Below are 18,909 nucleotides of genomic sequence, written 5' to 3'. Positions count from 1 at the left end.
TGTAAGAGATCATGACACTTTTGGAATATTGTTTGAATAATTTTTTTTTTTTTCTTTTTGTAGTGATGCTGTTGTATCTCAAGTGCTGGATGAACTAGGATTAACTCTGACAGATGAGCTATCTAGTAAGTTACTAGCTGTTTATTGTATTTTCATAGTTTGTATATATTGTAGCAAGGAAGTCAACACAGTAGTACGGTGGTTACTGTGGCTGTCTCACTGATCCAGGGTGTTGTGTTATAAGCATACACCTTGTTGTTGTCTTTGAGTTTGCTCATTCTCCCTTTGTTTGTGTAATTTTTTTCTGGACAATCTCGGTTTTCTTCCACACCTGTTGATTTGTTAATTCCAAATTGGTTCTCTGTGGTTGTGTGCATGAATTGACACTGTAAAATAAGGAAGACAATTAAATTGTAATTAATACATAGCGTTGTGTTGGTTTAAATATTTATACCTTTTATATTAAAATTCTCTTTAAAGCAGAATGGTGCCCTTTGCCGATTAAAGTACCTTTTGGCTATAAAGGATAAATGTGTTATAAAGGATAAATAATATATTTATTTTTGGATTTTACAAAGCAAAAAATGTCTAATGTTCATTAAAAAATATTACTATCGTGTATTCCTATATCTGTGTTAAATTTCATGTGTTAATTTATAGTGGTGCTCAGTGCTAATGTCATAGTAGAAACTGACAGTGTTGTCCAATGCAACATTTCTTTTTCTGCACCATGCTGACAAATAATACAGGGTATATTAATGTCGTCTTTTGTAGTTTGCATTGGAAACTAGAATTACTCTGAAAAGTTTGGTTGATTTTTTTTTTTTTGGTAATGTTTGCTGCAACGATTGACAGGATATAATTTAATCTGCAAGTTTATAGTTGAAGAGTAACCTGTAGAATTATGTGTTACAAGCTACATACTACAATGTAGACTAAAATCACAAACTAAATTTTGGAGCACAAGCTACAAGTCGTGGTTGGTAATTAGAGTGTTAGTGGTTTGGAAAATGGCCATATGTGGACTGTCTGGAGGACACTTACTAAAAGTGGGGTTTAACTGTATTGAATTTTATCTCCAGGTGCCTCAGACAGTGGTGGGGTGCGTTCAGTTGCTGGTGCACATACGCATTGTAAATTGGGAACTCTATTCCTTTTAAACCGTAATCAATTAATGTTGTTATAGAACACATCAGTGTGACACTCTCTTTGCCAATCCTTTAAACCTGAGTTTCCCAGAATCTGATAGGAAGTTTTTATTCCAAACAGTTACGCCACTTCCTGGCAGTAATTTGACTTTTGAGTTTAACAGATCTATTTTTTTTTCCCCCCGCACATTGACTAGGTTTCTTAAGCTTATTTAAGGTTTTTTATTTTCATTTCACATTATGTATTGCTAAACTTAGCCACATGGTCATTAGTACATTGATGTGAAAAACAGCTTCTCTTTACAGTGTAGTGTTTACTTGCTGCTGTGTCTATCGTCTGTCTCCTGTTATGCTCCATTTTTAAATCAATTTTTAATATTAAAACTAGGGGGCTTCACTCACCAACCCCCATTTCCCTCCCACCTGCGCTACATGCCAATGTGAGGGGGGGGCTGAACGAACCCCAAGGAGACTGTCGCTCCTCCGAAACCCCTCTTAAATGGTGACACAATGGGAAGCAAAGTGTTTTTTTTTTTTTTTGCTCGGTTGCTGCTGCCGTGCCAAGTGATCTGCACCTTGTGTGGCGCTTCGAATGTTTAAAAGCCTGTACAGCAGCTGTACTTTTGTCTCACTGCCTTGTCTCTCTTCTCCCCCAGACATCCTTACACACTATTCAATCTCTTTTCGCTTTTCCGTTATTTCACCGAGTAATACTTTCCGTTTGTTTGCGCTAATGCGATCTTTACTATCATTTTTTTGAGACTTTAGAATTTTCCTACTTCCATTATCTCTGACCTGCTCTGCATTTGTATCGCACCAACGTTTTTGAATTCTTTACGACGTTTTACTTTGTCATCTACTCTTTGTCTTTTTCCGGTCCCAGGCGTGGTTAAATCTCTTGGCACAAAGTCTCGTCTCATGGGATGTCTCGTCTATCTGAACAGGTTTCATCCCAAGTTTTTTTTTTTATATAATAGAAAGATTTATATCAATACATTCCCTTTCATGCTTACGTGTTTTACAGTAATAAAGAAAATTGCACATAGATGCTAAAAAGGTTGTTTTTGTAGTCTTTTAAAAATGAAGATTTTTCCTTGTTGCATTGAAGTATGGAATTTTTAAATTATTTTAATGCTGTATCCGCAACCGAGAAGGGACCATGTTCAAGTTTGTAGTGTCAAAGGTGTGCATATTTTGTCTCACGACTTGTTTATTTTCAATGTTTGCTTTGTGCCATTTCAGACCTCCCATCCACTGGAGGAAGTCTGTCAGTTGCTGCCGGCAAGAAGGCTGAACCAGCTGCTGCACTCGCAGACGCAGATGCTGACCTGGAGGAAAGACTGAACAACCTGAGGAGGGACTGAGAGATTAGAAGAAACATTAAATGAGCCTCTAGATGGAATCACGGGGCTAACAAAGTAACCAGTGAAACAATTCAGCTGTTTGACTAGTAGAGGAAAGAATTGGTTGAATTCAGGTGGAATGGCTAAACATTTTGGGGGTTTGTTTGTTTTTTAGTATAATATAATTGTCTGTACCCTTAAAGACAAAAGTTCATACATTGGGAATGGACTTTATATTATGCTCATTATGTAGTGATGATCCGGAAAAAGGGGGAAAAAAAATAAGTGTATTGGACCTGTACAGGTCTCTGGTTTCTTCCCCAGTATATTGAGGAGCTCAGTATGGGGCTTTTTTTATTTATTTTTTTTTTGGACTAACCGTTACCACTGTGGGTTCAGCATTTTCATTCTTTTTATCATAATGCTGTAAAAAGTTTCCTGACAAACCCACTCCAATTTAGTGTACATTTTTGTACTGATTTAATTTCAAAAGTAAAGAACTCTAAATACCCTTCTAAATATATAGAAATGTACAGTATATTATACAAGGATTTGCACAGCTATGCGCTCATCAGTTTATATAAAGAATGTTGCTATTCCTTACAGTGTTGCTGACTACACTGACATTTTGTGTCACTTTTTGAGGATGTGTTTCTTTTGGACGTTTGAAACCTGTTGGTGAGGTAGACCTTGTCTTGATGTGTGCCGAGCGGTGAGTACTAACTGCTGATGCACAGAGGATGTGTGCTTTATTCAAACAGCAGATGGTCCTAACCTCCTGCACAGCCAGTTTTCCCACCTCTCTGTGACAGTGAAAGATGGTAAAATCATCAAACTATACATTTTTCTGTCTCATAGATATGTTTAAAGATTAATTTTATTTGATGGTATATTTTAAATATGTCATGAGTTTTCTTGTATAATAAATTTTTCTTGGGTTTATGTGTGGTTATCTGTGTATTTCATTTGTTTTTCAATCTTTAACATTTTTTTTAAACTTTAAAAAAGCCTATTTTCTTTTTCATATAATGTTGGTGGTATTGGCTAATCAAACATATGTATTTTTTAATCTCAATGGTTTTTTAAGTGCTCATTTATTAACTCTTTAAATTATATACGTTGTCATTGTACACCCTTTCTGTTTGTTCTCATTGATTTTATGATAACCAAAATAATTTACTACACAGGGGCGCACAGTAGGGCCTCTCAGAGTCTGGACACCGTTACCATGTGAGTGGTGGTTACACGACTGTCCCATTTTTACAGGGCTTTCTCCTCAGTTCAAATTTAACATTGAAAGGCTGAGTAACATCTTTAAGTTGGCCTGGTGAGTGATCTGCTCTCTGTCCAGTACTGCTTATGTCCAGAAATTTACTATATTTCAGAAATGTATGATATGGGGACAACATCTTTTAATTCCCCTGGTGTTGTTTATTTGCATACTGGAGCTAATCTAGGGTTTTACAGCGGAGACCAAACAAAATCTGCCACTGGGGGATTAGTTCTGCAGAGTACAGAACATTCCTTAAGGACCGTTAATACTTACCTATACTCTGAGTGAGTAGTCTACCTCTTTTTTTGCCATTCTGTTTAATGTTTATGGTGTTGAAGACATTGCAGATGCTTACTGTGCTGTTGGTATAAGGTAGTCTTGGTGCTCTCAGAAATAACTGGAAGAATGCTGTACTCAAATTCAAACATTTTACGTAAATTATTTAAAGTGTTGTGCTGTTGGAGGAAAAACATTTGGATGCAACAACAGATGGAAAAAGGTAGATGCATAAGTTGCTTAGTTCCAATTAATATTGCTATAAAAACTTTAGCATTGGACAACTCTGTGTAAATGGTTTACTATTGAATTCACCAATCACTGCAATAGAGAATACAAAAAGAGTGTAACAAAAAAAAATCATCAAATAACTCTCACCAGGTAGAATGAATGAAAACAAGTTTCTATATCTTTTTTAATTCAGTTATTTAATCTATGAAATCAGTTGTGTGTGCACACTCAACATTAAGCTGCCTTAAGTCCTGTCAGATTACTTGACACTTCTGGCAATTTTCAATCATAGACTTCATTTACATACTTTTAGTGAGTTGAGAGCAGTGCTTCTATGATCACTAGGCATTAAATCTGACCTACCCAACCAATGTGCAACATTTTGTCTTAACTCATGGCAATGGGCTTGTATGTGCAAGACCTGAGAGCACACTGTACAGTACATCCAGAAAGTATTCACAGCGCATCACTTTTTCCAAGTTTTATGTTACAGCCTTATTCCAAAATGGATTCAATTCATTTTTTTCCTCAGAATTCTACACACAACACCCCATAATGACAACGTGAAAAATGTTTACTTCAGATTTTGAGAAAGCACATGTACATAAGTATTCACAGCCTTGGCCATGTAGCTCAAAATTGAGCTCAGGTGCATCCTGTTTCCCCTGATCATCCTTGAGATGTTTCTGCAGCTAAATTGGAGTCCACCTGTGGTAAGTTCAGTTGTTTGGAATTGATTTGGAAAGGCACACACCTGTCTATATAAGGTCCCACAGTTGACAGTTCATGTCAGAGCACAAACCAAGCATGAAGTCAAAGGAATTGTCTGTAGACCTCCGAGACAGGGTTGTCTCGAGGCACAAATCTGGGGAAGGTTACAGAAAAATTTCTGCTGCTTTGAAGGTCCCAATTAGCACAGTGGCCTCCATCATCCGTAAGTGGAAGAATTTAAAAACCACCAGGACTCTTTCTAGAACTGGCCGGCTATCTAAACTGAGCGATCGGGGGAGAAGGGCTTTAGTCAGGGAGCTGACCAAGAACCTGATGGTCACTCTGTCAGAGCTCCAGAGGTCCTCTGTGGAGAGAGGAGAACATTCCAGAAGGACAACCATCTCTGCAGCAATCCACCAATCAGGCCTGTATGTTAGAGTGGAGGCCTGTATGTTAGAGTGGCCTGACGGATGCCACCCTTTAGTAAAAGGCACATGGCAGCCCGTCTGGAGTTTGCCAAAAGGCACCTGAAGGACTCTCAGATCATGAGAAACAAAATTCTCTGGTCTGATGAGACAAAGATTGAACTCTTTGGTGTGAATGCCAGGCGTCATGTTTGGAGGAAACCAGGCACCGCTCATCACCAGGCCAATACCATCCCTACAGTGAAGCATGGTGGTGGCAGCATCATGCTGTGGGGATGTTTTTCAGGAACTGGGAGACGAGTCAGGATGAAGGGAAAGATGACTGCAGCAATGTACAGAGACACCCTGGATGAAAACCTGCTCCAGAGCGCTCTTGACCTCTGACTGGGGTGACGGTTCATCTTTCAGCAGGACAACGACCCTAAGCACACAGCCAAGATATCAAAGGAGAGGCTTCAGGACAACTTTGTGAATGTCCTTGAGTGACCCAGCCAGAGCCCAGACTTGTATCCAATTGAACATCTCTGGAGAGATCTTAAAATGGCTGTGCACCGACACTTCCCATCCAACCTGATGGAGCTTGAGAGGTGCTGCAAAGAGGAATGGGCGAAACTGGCCAAGGATAGGTGTGCCAAGCTTGTGGCATCATATTCAAAAAGACCTGAGGCTGTAATTGCTGACAAAGGTACATCGACAAACTATTGAGCAAAGGCTGTGAATACTTATGTACATGTGATTTCTCCGTTTTATTTTTAATAAACTTGCAAAAACCTCAGGTAAACTTTTTTCACGTTGTCATTATAGGGTGTTGTGTGTAGAATTCTGAGGGAAAAAATGAATTTAATCCATTTTGGAATAAGGCTGTAACATAACAAAATTTGGAAAAAGTGATGCGCTGTGAATACTTTCCAGATGCACTGTATAGAACTTGACTATGAGGAATAAGAAACATGGGTGTTTTGAACCTTGCAAACAGAAGGGGGGCTAATCTGTTTCATGCATCATGTTTTATCTAACATGACAGAATGGAGAATCATAATTGGGGGATAGGGATGGCCAAGGTTGCATCTAAACTCTGCATAACTTGAAAGTATTCCTGCAGCACATTAATGACGCTAAGAAAAAGGGGAGATCACATGCCACTATAGAAATGTGAAACTGTATTAGAGAGTCAACATGGAGTCATGTAATTTGTCTTGCCCAGTAATTTCTAGTCCTGTAATGTGAGACAGCAGCAACGACATTTGGCAAACTTGACAACGAAGTTGTGTAATGGACCACCAGCTTTATGGCTTATTCTAAAAAGGTGTATTCTACAGTGCTGATTTTGTACATGACCAGTGTACTAGATCACATTCTGTCATTTAGGACTTAAGGTGTGTATCTCCTGCTGTAGAGCTGAGTCAAAATGGATGCCCAAAACCACCACATCTAGTATTAGAAATTTAATGATAGCAAACTCTCCTTTTAGATTCTTTCTCGCTCAATCATCAGTATGGAGCAGGACCAGACTCCGGCATATGTCACATTCCAGAGATGACCTACAGTATTCAATTAAGGTTGGGTTACTCTTAATGTGAGCCAAAGTCTTGCCAACCTGTGGAATGAATTCTAATACATTGGCCACAGGTTAAATTCATATTTTTTTCCGTACAAACTATTAAAGTGTCGGTGTTTACTACAAAATGAAGCATCACCACAGTCGGTGTTCCAAGGAGCATCTCAAGCTAATTCAAAATGGCTGAAATTTAAGAACTGCTTCATCCATTGAAATGAAACTTAAGTACACCACTACAACAAACAAGAATTGAAATTGAACAATTGCAAGGTTAAGCTGTTTCCATCAAGATCATGTGCACAACTCATATGACACTTTGGGTATGGTGTAAATTGAACAAATGGCTCAAAAGGCAACTGCAAGCAATCAAGACAATGTTGATTGTTTTTGGCATTTATGACACTCAACCAGGAAAACTTGGCAAGGAAAGCTGTTGACCCCATGAACTGCGATCTTGCCCCCAGTGAAGACCACCTACTCCTCAACCTCTGCGATGTGCTGTGTCACTCATGAAGGTGTTGGGTCAGTTGTAGATGAGAATTTGCAAAAGCAAGACAAAAAGTTGCATTTGAACGATAAAAATACTTTGTGTATGTTGCAACAAGTGTTTTGGTGTTAAAGACCATCCTGAAAAATAAAACTTGCTTGTTTTTACTGATGTTTCTCTGAATAAGTTAGATTGAAAACTTTAAAATAACCCTTTGTGGGGAAACCAAATAGAAGGTGTAGCTCCACTAATATTTCCTATTTCAGTTCATGGTTAGATTTATTAAGAATGAAGCAACATAAATTAACACAGTCGCCCTGGCTGACAAGAAAAGGTTGTAAATTGATTCCCAAGTTGCAGCTTGAAGAAATGGCAATAAGACTGTAACTTTCAGTAGATTTTTATTTAATCAGATCTTGTCTATATCAAAGACAAAATGTGCCTTATTTAAATGGAAATTAAGCTTAGCTTTTGAAGTTTCTGCCTGTGTTTGCAGCACATCAAGTGCAATAAGGTCTGTGTGTCCAGCTTACCTTCACACATCCTCCATATCATCTTCGTTATCAAAATCTCCAATCAGTTGCAGTTCAAACACTTGCAGATGCTCTTTTAGCCTCTCTCTCAAATCCAGAGGACTCTGTCTCCCAGCAGAAGCTGCTGACTGATGCTTCCCAGACCAGGATGCAAGATCTGCTGCCCTCTCATCCCAAGTCACTCCTACCTCCACTGTAGTTGGTGGCTTCTCCTTGTATGTTGGAGAGGGACATACAGCGTCAGAGTAGTTCTCATCTACCCCCACAACTTCTGAGGATGATTGCAAGGACGATCCACTCCTCTGAGTCTCAAAGTGCTTGTCTGCAGTGATGACGGCAAAAGATTGTCTTCCTAATGTCAATATTTGTTGGAGCCTGTTCTCCTCACTGACACAGCTACTCATCTCTTCGTCCAAGGCCACAATTTGGGTCTCTCCTTCCTCCAGTAAAAAAGGAGTGATCCGTCTCTCTGACGGTTCCTGCTCCATGGCAAACAACTGTGCCCCACCCAGTGTGACAAGCTGCTTTTCTTCTCCTAACAGACTCAACAAATGGCCTTCCTTGAGGGTCACTGCTGCTTCAGTCTGCCTTTCTGCACCCCCTGCACCAAAAATCAGGAACTGCCTGCCTCCAAAATTCACAAACTGAGCCTCCTTTGAGGTGTCCAAACCTGTCTCTGCTGACCTCTCATCTAGACAGTAAATCTGATTTTCTTTTAGAGATATGCCTTCCTGGTCTTCATGTACCTGAATTGGAGAGCAGGACTCCCTGCAATAGCTAAGCACTTCCCGCTCATCAACAGTGACAATCCGGCCTGTCTCCAGACATCTTTCTGCAGTCTCACGTCTGTTCTCTTTAGTCGCAGAAAGCCTCTTCCTCCCCCTTGGAGGAAGATGCTCCAATCTTGCTGCCTCCATGTTTTCACGTTTTCTCTCCTGCGTTAGTGCTGCCAGTCTCTGTCTCAATCTTATTTCTCGCCTTCTACAAGCAGAGAGCTGCCGCTGGGCCACCTCCATTGCCTCAAAGGCAAATTCAGCTCTTGCTTTCCAGAAAAGAGGGCTGCCTACGCCATAGCTATGTTCCTTGCTGATGTAAGCTCCAGGAGGTGGGGGAAGTCTAGACATATACATGGAAGGAGACACTGGACGTGCCACTTCTGACTCGGATGACAACTGAGAGGTTGGATTCTCTTCTTGGACTCTTGCAGGAGCACAACAGTTCACCCCAGGGGGCAGCATTTGGCTGCTTAACTCGACATCTTTAGCTGGTACACTTTCAGATTCCTCTTGTCCATTTAAGATATCCTGGCTTCTCTGAAGAGAGTTGGTAGATAAGGTGCCAGCTATCTTAACTATCTCAGTTCTTGGTTTTCTTCCCCTCCGTCCAGAAGTGGTGCCCTTTATTAAGGTTGACTTATCATCCTCCATAAGCTTCTGGCTTCTGCTTCTAAAGATATAAGAGCAAACAAGAGTTATTTTAGGTGCTGCAGATCCATCTAAAATAAGAACTTGCAAATGTGTTCATCCTGACTCTAAACCACTCTTCACTTTCTTCTTCAATAAACTTATCTAATCCTCCTACCTTTGTGCAGACACTGCATACTGTGTTTGCATCATAAACCTACACAGCTGCTGTATAAGATGGGCTGGCACTGCAGGACAAACTGAAATGAGTGCTGGTGAGTGACACAAATTGTATTGTACACAGCGGTTTGCATTTCAGCAAAAACAATGTATGAATTTAAATTGCAATCTCTTCAAGTAAGATAACTACTGCCTTCTGCAGACAACACTGTGTGTGCGCATGTGCGGAACTGAAGAAAGTCAACATAAAGAAGAAAAGGTGACCATCTGGAGACACAAAGAAGAAACTGGGAGACAAGGAAAAGCCACTTAGAGATACAGAGAGAGAGCGAGTGAATGGGCATTCAAAAGAGTGAGTTAACACTAGAATTACCAGAGCCTACGAAAAAACTCGTAAATCCGTCCCACCTTAAATCGCTTCTTAAAATCATTCACAGCTCTCCATCAGCATTTTTGTCATCTAAATGTGCTGATAATATCAGGCTGCAAGCAGCCAGCTATTCTATCCCCCCAACGACTTAGAACGTGCACAAACCTCTCCCAGCTCATGCCTTGATTGATTTTCTGGGAGTGAAGTGGAGTTTTAGAGTGGAAATTATAGATCTTTGTTTGGAACACACGCATTTCATGTCTGTTCCGTTTCTACAGTAATCCGTGTAAACACATTGTTAAAACAGAAACGTTTTTTATATTCTAATAGTAGATGACAATGTAGGCATAAACTATATAATGTATGAAGCCTGAAGTATCAAAGAAATACTTTCACAAAAGGTACAAATCTAACACAATTGCACTTTTTTTCAAAAATATAACTGCAGAAACAAAAAGCCGCCTTAACATGCGACATTGACACCCGTTTATTATGACTGTCTCTGTGACGTAATAGAATCAGCTGCCGACTGGAAATCAAAAGGTCGTGAGTTTGATCCTGCACCACTCCGTTTTGAGAAGTAAACCGCTCTTAGTCTTTCTATTTTAGAATAAAAACATACATTTAATTTCAGTCTGTAACAGCCGGTGTAATTTATGATACTTGTAAAGGTTAGCTTTGGTTTGTTTTTTTTTTTTGTTTTTTTTTTAAGTCAGTTTTATTATCTCAGCCGCGTTCACGAGCCCAAACACACCCCAGCCCCGCATCTGACACTGCTGTTTTCACATAGACGCGCTGTAACAGAGGTAAACTCAGCTCCCTTCTACATCGGAGCAAGAATGCACATACCATTGCTTACATACTAAAGTGTCAGTAGGCACTTTTCGTGGCATTACACACATTTTTGAGCATGCCCTCTGCACATTACTTGTGACTTTAGGCTTTAGGAAGTAAGTAAATAAATAAAGGTAAATCGTGTCATAAAATGATTTCTTCAAAACGTCACATATATTTGTCTGTTTCTTTTTTTAAAATGTGCGTTGATCACCGCCTGCATGTTGTAGCACACAACATCTGGCCACCTGCATGTACTGAATAAGAGACAAATATACAGTCTGACTGAGAGAATCAGACTGAAAAAAAGCAAACATTTAGAAATGCCATTCTTTTACAACTGATTGGACGCTGTTCGTTTTCAAATAATATTGCATTTGTGCGATGATGTGTTCACATATATTGTCTCTTTCTTTCAGGTGTGTAATAGAAACCACAGCATAGAGAGAAGTGTATACAACGCTTCTTACAGGAAAAGGCGATGGAAAAAGAAAAGATGATGCAGCATCAACAAGATTCAGTTCTTTATTTACCTTTAGTTACCTTTATTTATTTACTCACTTCCTACAGTGTAAAGGCACATGTAAAATGCAGAGCTTCCCATATTTATACAAAGTACAGCGATGGCAAAAGTGCGATGTGCATTCTTGCTCTGACGCTAGATCTGCAGTGTATCACGATACATTCTCTTACCAATGGTAGCGAAATGAAGGGCTTAGGGAAGGATCCTGAACGCGACTGAGAGAATGAAAAGTGAATAAAAAAAAACCAAAGCTAACCTTTACAAGTATCATAAATTACACCGGCTGTTACAGACTGAAATCAAATGTATGTTTTTATTCTAAAATAGTAAGAATAAGATCAGTTTACTTTTCAAAACGGAGTCGTGAGGGATCGAACTCATGACCTTTTGATTCCCAGTCAGCAGCTGATATCATTACGCCACCGTGCCAGTTGTGGTGAACGTGTGTCAGTATGGCTTGCTAAGGTGGCTTTTTTTTCCTGCAGTTACACTTTAGAATAAAAGCGCATTTGTTCTGTTATATTTGTACCTTTTGTGAAAGTGTTTCTTTGATATTTGCACTTCAGGCTTCATACATTATATAGTTTGTCTACATTTTGTCATTTACTACTAGAATATGAAAAACGTTTCTGTTTTAAAAATGTGTTTATAAAGTTTACTGTAGAAATGGAACACACATGAAATGCGTGTGTTCCAAATAAGGATCTATTATTTCCACTCTAAAACTCCACTTCACTCCCAGATACTCAAGGCATGAGCTGGGAGAAGTTTGTGCACGTTCTAAGTCAGTGGGGGGATGGAATAGCCGGCTGCTTGCAGCCTGATTTTATCAGCACATTTAGATTACAAAAGACGCTGGTGGAGAGCTGTGAACGATTTTAAGAAGCGATTTAAGGTGGGACGGATTTACGAGTTTTTTCGTAGGCTCTGGTAATTCTAGTGTTAAGTGCAAATGTAATCACCTCCAGCTACTCTTACGTATGATAAGATTGTGAAAAGAATTAAGCGTGAGATATACACTCACCTAAAGGATTATTAGGAACACCTGTTCAATTTCTCATTAATGCAATCTAATCAACCAATCACATGGCAGTTGCTTCAATGCATTTAAGGGTGTGGTCCTGGTCAAGACAATCTCCTGAACTCCAAACTGAATGTCAGAATGGGAAAGAAAGGCGATTTAAGCAATTTTGAGCGTGGCATGGTTGTTGGTGCCAGACGGGCCGGTCTGAGTATTTCACAATCTGCTCAGTTACTGGGATGTTCATGCACAACCATTTCTAGGGTTTACAAAGAATGGTGTGAAAAGGGAAAAACATCCAGTATGCGGCAGTCCTGTGGGTGAAAATGCCTTGTTGATGCTAGAGGTCAGAGGAAAATGGGCTGACTGATTCAAGCTGATAGAAAGAGCAACTTTGACTGAAATAACCACTCGTTACAACCGAGGTATGCAGCAAAGCATTTGTGAAGCCACAACACACACAACCTTGAGGCGGATGGGCTACAACAGCAGAAGACCCCACCGAGTACCACTCATCTCCACTACAAATAGGAAAAAGAGGCTACAATTTGCACGAGCTCACCAACATTGGACAGTTGAAGACTGGAAAAATGTTGCCTGGTCTGATGAGTCTCGATTTCTGTTGAGACATTCAAATGGTAGAGTCAGAATTTGGCGTAAACAGAATGAGAACATGGATCCATCATGCCTTGTTACCACTGTGCAGGCTGGTGGTGGTGGTGTAATGGTGTGGGGGATGTTTTCTTGGCACACTTTAGGCCCCTTAGTGCCAATTGGGCATTGTTTAAATGCCACGGGCTACCTGAGCATTGTTTCTGACCATGTCCATCCCTTCATGACCACCATGTACCCATCCTCTGATGGCTACTTCCAGCAGGACAATGCACCATGTCACAAAGCTCGAATCATTTCAAATTGGTTTCTTGAACATGACAATGAGTTCACTGTACTAAAATGGCCCCCACAGTCACCAGATCTCAACCCAATAGAGCATCTTTGGGATGTGGTGGAACGGGAGCTTCGTGCCCTGGATGTGCATCCCACAAATCTCCATCAACTGCAAGATGCTATCCTATCAATATGGGCCAACGTTTCTAAAGAATGCTTTCAGCACCTTGTTGAATCAGTGCCACGTAGAATTAAGGCAGTTCTGAAGGCGAAAGGGGGTCAAACACCGTATTAGTATGGTGTTCCTAATAATCCTTTAGGTGAGTGTAAATAACCCTTAATGGGGTGAATGGCCTGTTCTTGTTGGTGAGAGGTTTATTGGTTGTGTTAAGTAAATAAGAGCATTGAAAAATGAATGACTTAGTGCCACGTGTTTGAAACAATTTAATCTAATACAATCCAGTTAATGCAAGGCCAGGCTTGAGTTAGCAGTCTAAATAAAAGTGGAGAAAGTATTTACTTGACATACAGTGCATCCGGAAAGTATTCACAGCGCATCACTTTTTCCACATTTTGTTATGTTACAGCCTTATTCCAAAATCGATTAAATTCATTTTTTTCCTCAGAGTTCTACACACAACACTCCATAATTACAACGTGAAAAAAGTTTGAGGTTTTTGCAAATTTATAAAAAATATAAAAACTGAGAAATCACATGTACATAAGTATTCACAGCCTTTGCTCAATACTTTGTTGATGCACCTTTGGCAGCAATTACAGCCTCAAGTCTTTTTGAATATGATGCCACAAGCTTGGCACACCTATCCTTGGCCAGTTTAAGCCCATTCCTCTTTGCAGCACCTCTCAAGCTCCATCAGGTTGGATGGGAAGTGTCAGTGCACAGCCATTTTAAGATCTCTCCAGAGATGTTCAATCGGATTCAAGTCTGGGCTCTGGCTGGGCCACTCAAGGACATTCACAGAGTTGTCCTGAAGCCACTCCTTTGATATCTTGGCTGTGTCTTAGGGTCGTTGTCCTGCTGAAAGATGAACCGTCACCCCAGTCAGAGGTCAAGAGCGCTCTGGAGCAGGTTTTCATCCAGGATGTCTCTGTACATTGCTACAGTCATCTTTCCCTTCATTCTGACTAGTCTCCCAGTTCCTGCCACTGAAAAAAATCCCCACAGCATGATGCTGCCACCACCATGCTTCACTGTAGGGATGGTATTGGCCTGGTGATGAGCGGTGCCTGGTTTCCTCCAAACGTAACGCCTGGCATTCACACCAAAGAGTTCAATCTTTGTTTCATCAGACCAGAGAATTTTGTTTCTCATGGTTGGAGAGTCCTTTAAGTGCCTTTTGGCAAACTCCAGGAGGGCTTCCATGTGCCTTTTACTATGGATTGGCTTCCGTCTGGCCACTCTACCATACAGGCCTGATTGGTGGATTGCTGCAGAGATGGTTGTCCTTCTGGAAGGTTCTTCTCTCTCCACAGAGGACCTCTGGAGCTCTGACAGAGTGACCATCGGGTTCTTGGTCACCTCCCTGACTAAGGCCCTTCTCCCCCCGATCTCTCAGTTTAGATGGCCGGCCAGCTCTAGAAAGAGTCCTGGTGGTTTCAAACTTCTTCCACTTACGGATGATGGAGGCCACTGTGCTCATTGGGACCTTCCTGTCTCAGAAGTCTACATGCTTGGTTTGTGCTCTGACATGAACTGTCAACTGTGGGACCTTATATAGACAGGTGTGTGCCTTTCCAAATCATGTCCAATCAACTGCATTTACCACAGGTGGACTCCAGTTAAGCTGCAGAAACATCTCAAGGATGATCAGGGGAAACAGGATCCACTAGAGCTCAGTTTTGAGCTTCATGTCAAAGGCTGTGAATACTTATGTACATGTGCTTTCTCACTTTTTTTATTTTTAATAAATTTGCAAAAATCTGAAGTAAACTTTTTTCACGTTGTCATTATGGGGGTGTTGTGTGTAGAATTCTAAGGAAAAAAAATGAATTTAATCCCTTTTGGAATAAGGCTGTAACATAACAAAATGTGGAAAAAGTGATGCGCTGTGAATACTTTCCAGATACACTGTATATAAAGTAACTAAATTTGTTGAGGAAAAACGACAGAAGAGAATTGTGGTATTTCACATCCATCAAACAAAAGCAGGTTTTGAAATACTGATAAAATAAATATTTAAAGTCAATTATCTAGATTTTTTCCATAATAGAAAGACAGTAGTTTCAAGTTAAGGGAATTATTCTCATTAATCAAGGGGATGGATGGTGGCAACATGTTATATGTGGATTAGCACAAGCATGTAAGAATTTCACTGTACTCTAAATGACCATAGAAAACTATAAGCCATGATACCTTACCTAATATACAAACCACAAACACATTTTTACTTTACCCCTCTTAATAAATTTCTGCCAGGTCAGATAACCGAACATAATGTTTAACCATGTTGAGGGATCGATGCTTTCCAGCGATGCCAACCACCTTGTGTTGGATCTGACCTCAGTCACATCTTACCCTTCTGCTTGTTACAGAGCCTACAGAATAAACTGCATACAAAACCAGGACATACCCTTTCAGACAAGCCTACAACTTATGCCCACTTTCCCACCATTCCATAAACATGAGACTATCAAATACAAGAATTAGCCTCAGATCCTTCAGTTAACGGGAAACCATTCAAGTCATCTTAATTTTGTATATCATTGCAAGTTATCCAGCCTATGAATGTTTGATTTCTTGCACATCTCACCTTTTCACGGGTACTTTCGAAGAGCCCATGTCGGAATCCTGCTTCACTTGCTTATCCCTGGCGCATGCCACATGTCGTATCTTGGAAAAGGTCTCAAAGATTGTGGGCAGTGCATCATCCTTCAGCCGATGGTACCCGCTGTAGCAGACCCAGAAGAAAAGATAAATGGCAAAAAAAAAAAATGCTCATTTCTGCAAGTATGAATAACATGGCATCCCTCCTGATACTGCAACTTCTAATGCTCTTACATGATTCATAAAAACAGTGTCATTCTGTGCTTCTCCTGTCTGTAATTACGCTATCTGCTTAAAGATGCAGACACCAACTTGCTTTGAACCTGCTTACGCCAGTTTAGGGACGTGATGGCCAGTGCCTATTCTGGCAGCACCAGATGTGGAACAGGACCCAAACTTTGAAGGGCATTAGACCATTGCAAAGTACACATGTACCTATTCTCACTCACATTTGGCCAATTTATTGTCATTTGAAATATTGACGGAGAGATCATGCAGACTCAAAAAGAAAATACAAATTCCACAAAGATTGGTCATTAAGCCAGAATTCAAATTTAGGACTCTAGGGCTGCAAGCAATGCTAACCTCTGCGTCATTCTGTTTCCCACAAGAAAGCAGGATTTTGAACATTTTAACAGATTCAAGGCTCTAATCAACTAGCATGTTTAAAGAATAAACCAAAAAAGGTACAGAACACATAGGGCAATATTGTCCCAGTTCTTGCTATTCTATTCATAACCCCAGATTGCAAACAAGACTTGAAAACCCACTGCTGCGTTCACATAATCAAGCAGACCAACCTTGTCCCCACCAGCTCAAAGCTATCTTTTGTGAAGTGCCTTGAGCAAAAGTAGATGAACTGTGACTTTGGATCCCACATTGCCTGGCTTTCTGGGTCAGTACGTCGACAGTTGGCCAGCCACAACAAACGGCGAGGGTTGCCACGTTTTGGAAGCCTAGTGAGATGGGGGGAAAAGACAGAGGAGAGATTGCATGAGAGATTAGCATGGTGCATAGAAGGAAAGGGATATTGACCCACCCTGCAAGGAGACTCAAGCAATGGCAGTTAAAAGCAGAGTAAGGCTTACTAAGTGAAGTATGTAACAGTGGTGCAAACAAAATTCATCAGATCAATGGAAAAGAACATCTTCGTCTCTAAGATTCTCACATACAAGAGTTCAAAATCTTTACTGCTATCCATCCATTTTTCTGAACTGGCTCATCCAATGCAGGGCTATAGGGAACCACAAAATATCTCAGTACAAGGTGGAAGCCTGCACTGGATGCCACAGGGCACAATCAAACTCGTTCCTTCAAGTCCGAGGTACACTCACCGACTAATCTGACATTAGTGTTTTGGATTGTAGGAGGAAAGCCCACATCCTGAGGAGACACAGACAGTGCCTGGGTTTCAACAGGTTGGAAACTGGACCTCAGTATACTGGAACTCAAGAAACACTGTTATCCACTAAGTCGACATTAATGGTGAATTCACAGCCAATCAGTTATTCAATTCAGTAATGAAACACTCACTCTGAAACGCTACTGAAAAAAAATCTGTGGAAGTGAAAGCTCTTAGCACATTTAGGCATGCAAGGTTCATGTGGAGAACAAGGTGTTCAGCTGTGAAAACTGACCTGTGCCTTTGATATTTGTATCATTTGGCCGCTATTAAGGGGAGGTGGAAGAATAAGAAAATGATGCAGAATCAACAAACACGATGAACGCTCCTCACCTGTGAAATGTGATTCCATTTTTCCGGGTCTCGTTCGTGTCCCTCGACTTGCATCCTGCTGCAGAGCAATGTCGTGGCATGCTGTAACACAGAGACACAGCCGGAAGGGGGCGCGCTTTCTCCTGTCAAGTCCAAGAGGCGCTTACTGGTGACTTCCAGGTCTACACCGAATGCCATAAAACCGGGGACATACTGCTGTAGGTAGGAAAGACCACCTGTGAAACATGTGAGGCTTCCCAACTGAGACAGAACATTCAGAATACGAGGTGTCGCTTAGAGGGACAACACACCGACATGGAAATAGCAAAACCTCTGTTTTATTTTTTTCCAATTCCGAAAGGTTTAAACGCAGAAATATGCAGTTATTACAAAACATTTTCCATGCCCGCCCAGTCGCTCACCCACCTGCTCGTTCATCTCCTCGTCTCTTTCCTAGCCGGACTCCCGGTTTGTCCGTGTCAACGAACTCTAGGCACTTTCCTTACTGGCGATTGCGGAACAATCCCATTACAAGTTGAGTGTTCGATAAATTATTTGCAGGTTTTATTCAGCGTGAACAAATACACTTCTACTCTTGCAGATAAAAATTAATTTGCATATTTTGTAAAATGAAATAAAAACGTACCTCTAGGGTTAGCCTGACCTTACTAAGATGGCCACTGTTTCCTTCCCAAATTGCCCGTATCTTTAGCCCCGCCTCCAGCGGCGAACTGAACCAATTACCGTGAAGTCGTTCAGAATCCGCCAATCCTAGTCCTACTTGAAACCGGTAATAAGAAAAGGAAGAGCAAAATAAGCCAATGGCATCTGCGTCAAACTGTGTATTTGTAAGGCAGTGCTTGGTCCTGGTGCTATACCTAATGCATTTTAGCGCGGCGTTTGTCTATTCTTAAGTCAGACATTGTAGTTATTTCAGCTTGACATAATACACACCGAATGAGCTGCTGTTTTTTTTATTTGTTTTCAAGCAGTTGTTAAACATACCGATTTATAGTTACTGATAAATTATCATTAGGATCACTTTTACCGAGGTTTATTATTAGATTAGATTGCCCCCTTCCTAATGTTTCCATTTTTGTTTAACTGAATGGTCTTAAAGTTTACGATATCAAAATAACTTTTTTCTCATCTTGGGCGGTTCCTTCAAGCCACTTTGTGTAACATCTTGCGTTCGCTCACATGTCA

The 18,909-nt window shown here is 40.6% G+C and overlaps 2 protein-coding genes across 6 annotated transcripts in view; one reads left to right on the top strand and one right to left on the bottom strand.

Moving 5' to 3' along the window:
* The window catches only part of chmp2a (charged multivesicular body protein 2A), a 36,089-nt gene extending 33,445 nt beyond the window's left edge, over positions 1–2,644 (top strand). Inside the window, exons 5-6 of the mRNA XM_039776052.1 lie at positions 64–125; positions 2,391–2,644. Of these exons, the coding sequence (XP_039631986.1) occupies positions 64–125; positions 2,391–2,512 (184 nt within the window). The 3' untranslated portion in view covers positions 2,513–2,644. The remainder of the gene's footprint in view (positions 1–63; positions 126–2,390) is intronic.
* thap7 (THAP domain containing 7) lies at positions 116–18,841 on the bottom strand. 5 transcript variants are annotated; one of them, XM_039776044.1, is made up of 6 exons: positions 18,130–18,841; positions 17,725–17,919; positions 16,790–16,945; positions 15,976–16,113; positions 7,986–9,431; positions 116–386 (listed from the first exon to the last, which is right to left on the bottom strand). In XM_039776044.1, exons 2-5 carry the CDS (start codon positions 17,802–17,804, stop codon positions 7,988–7,990), a joined length of 1,818 nt encoding a protein of 605 aa, XP_039631978.1. In that variant the 5' UTR covers positions 17,805–17,919; positions 18,130–18,841; the 3' UTR covers positions 116–386; positions 7,986–7,987. The 5 variants fall into 5 exon arrangements, with proteins under 5 accessions (XP_039631978.1, XP_039631976.1, XP_039631977.1 ...); XM_039776042.1 differs by lacking the exon at positions 116–386 and having other exon boundaries at positions 7,835–9,431; XM_039776043.1 differs by lacking the exon at positions 116–386 and having other exon boundaries at positions 7,835–9,431; positions 17,725–17,916.
* Positions 18,842–18,909: the final 68 nt, after the last annotated feature.

This window comes from Polypterus senegalus, chromosome 13 (genome assembly GCF_016835505.1).
Source record: "Polypterus senegalus isolate Bchr_013 chromosome 13, ASM1683550v1, whole genome shotgun sequence".
In the NCBI taxonomy this organism is placed as follows: Eukaryota; Metazoa; Chordata; class Cladistia; order Polypteriformes; family Polypteridae; genus Polypterus; species Polypterus senegalus.
The sequence above is the reverse complement of the archived record's forward strand: the minus strand, read 5'-3'. Positions and strand labels throughout refer to the sequence as shown.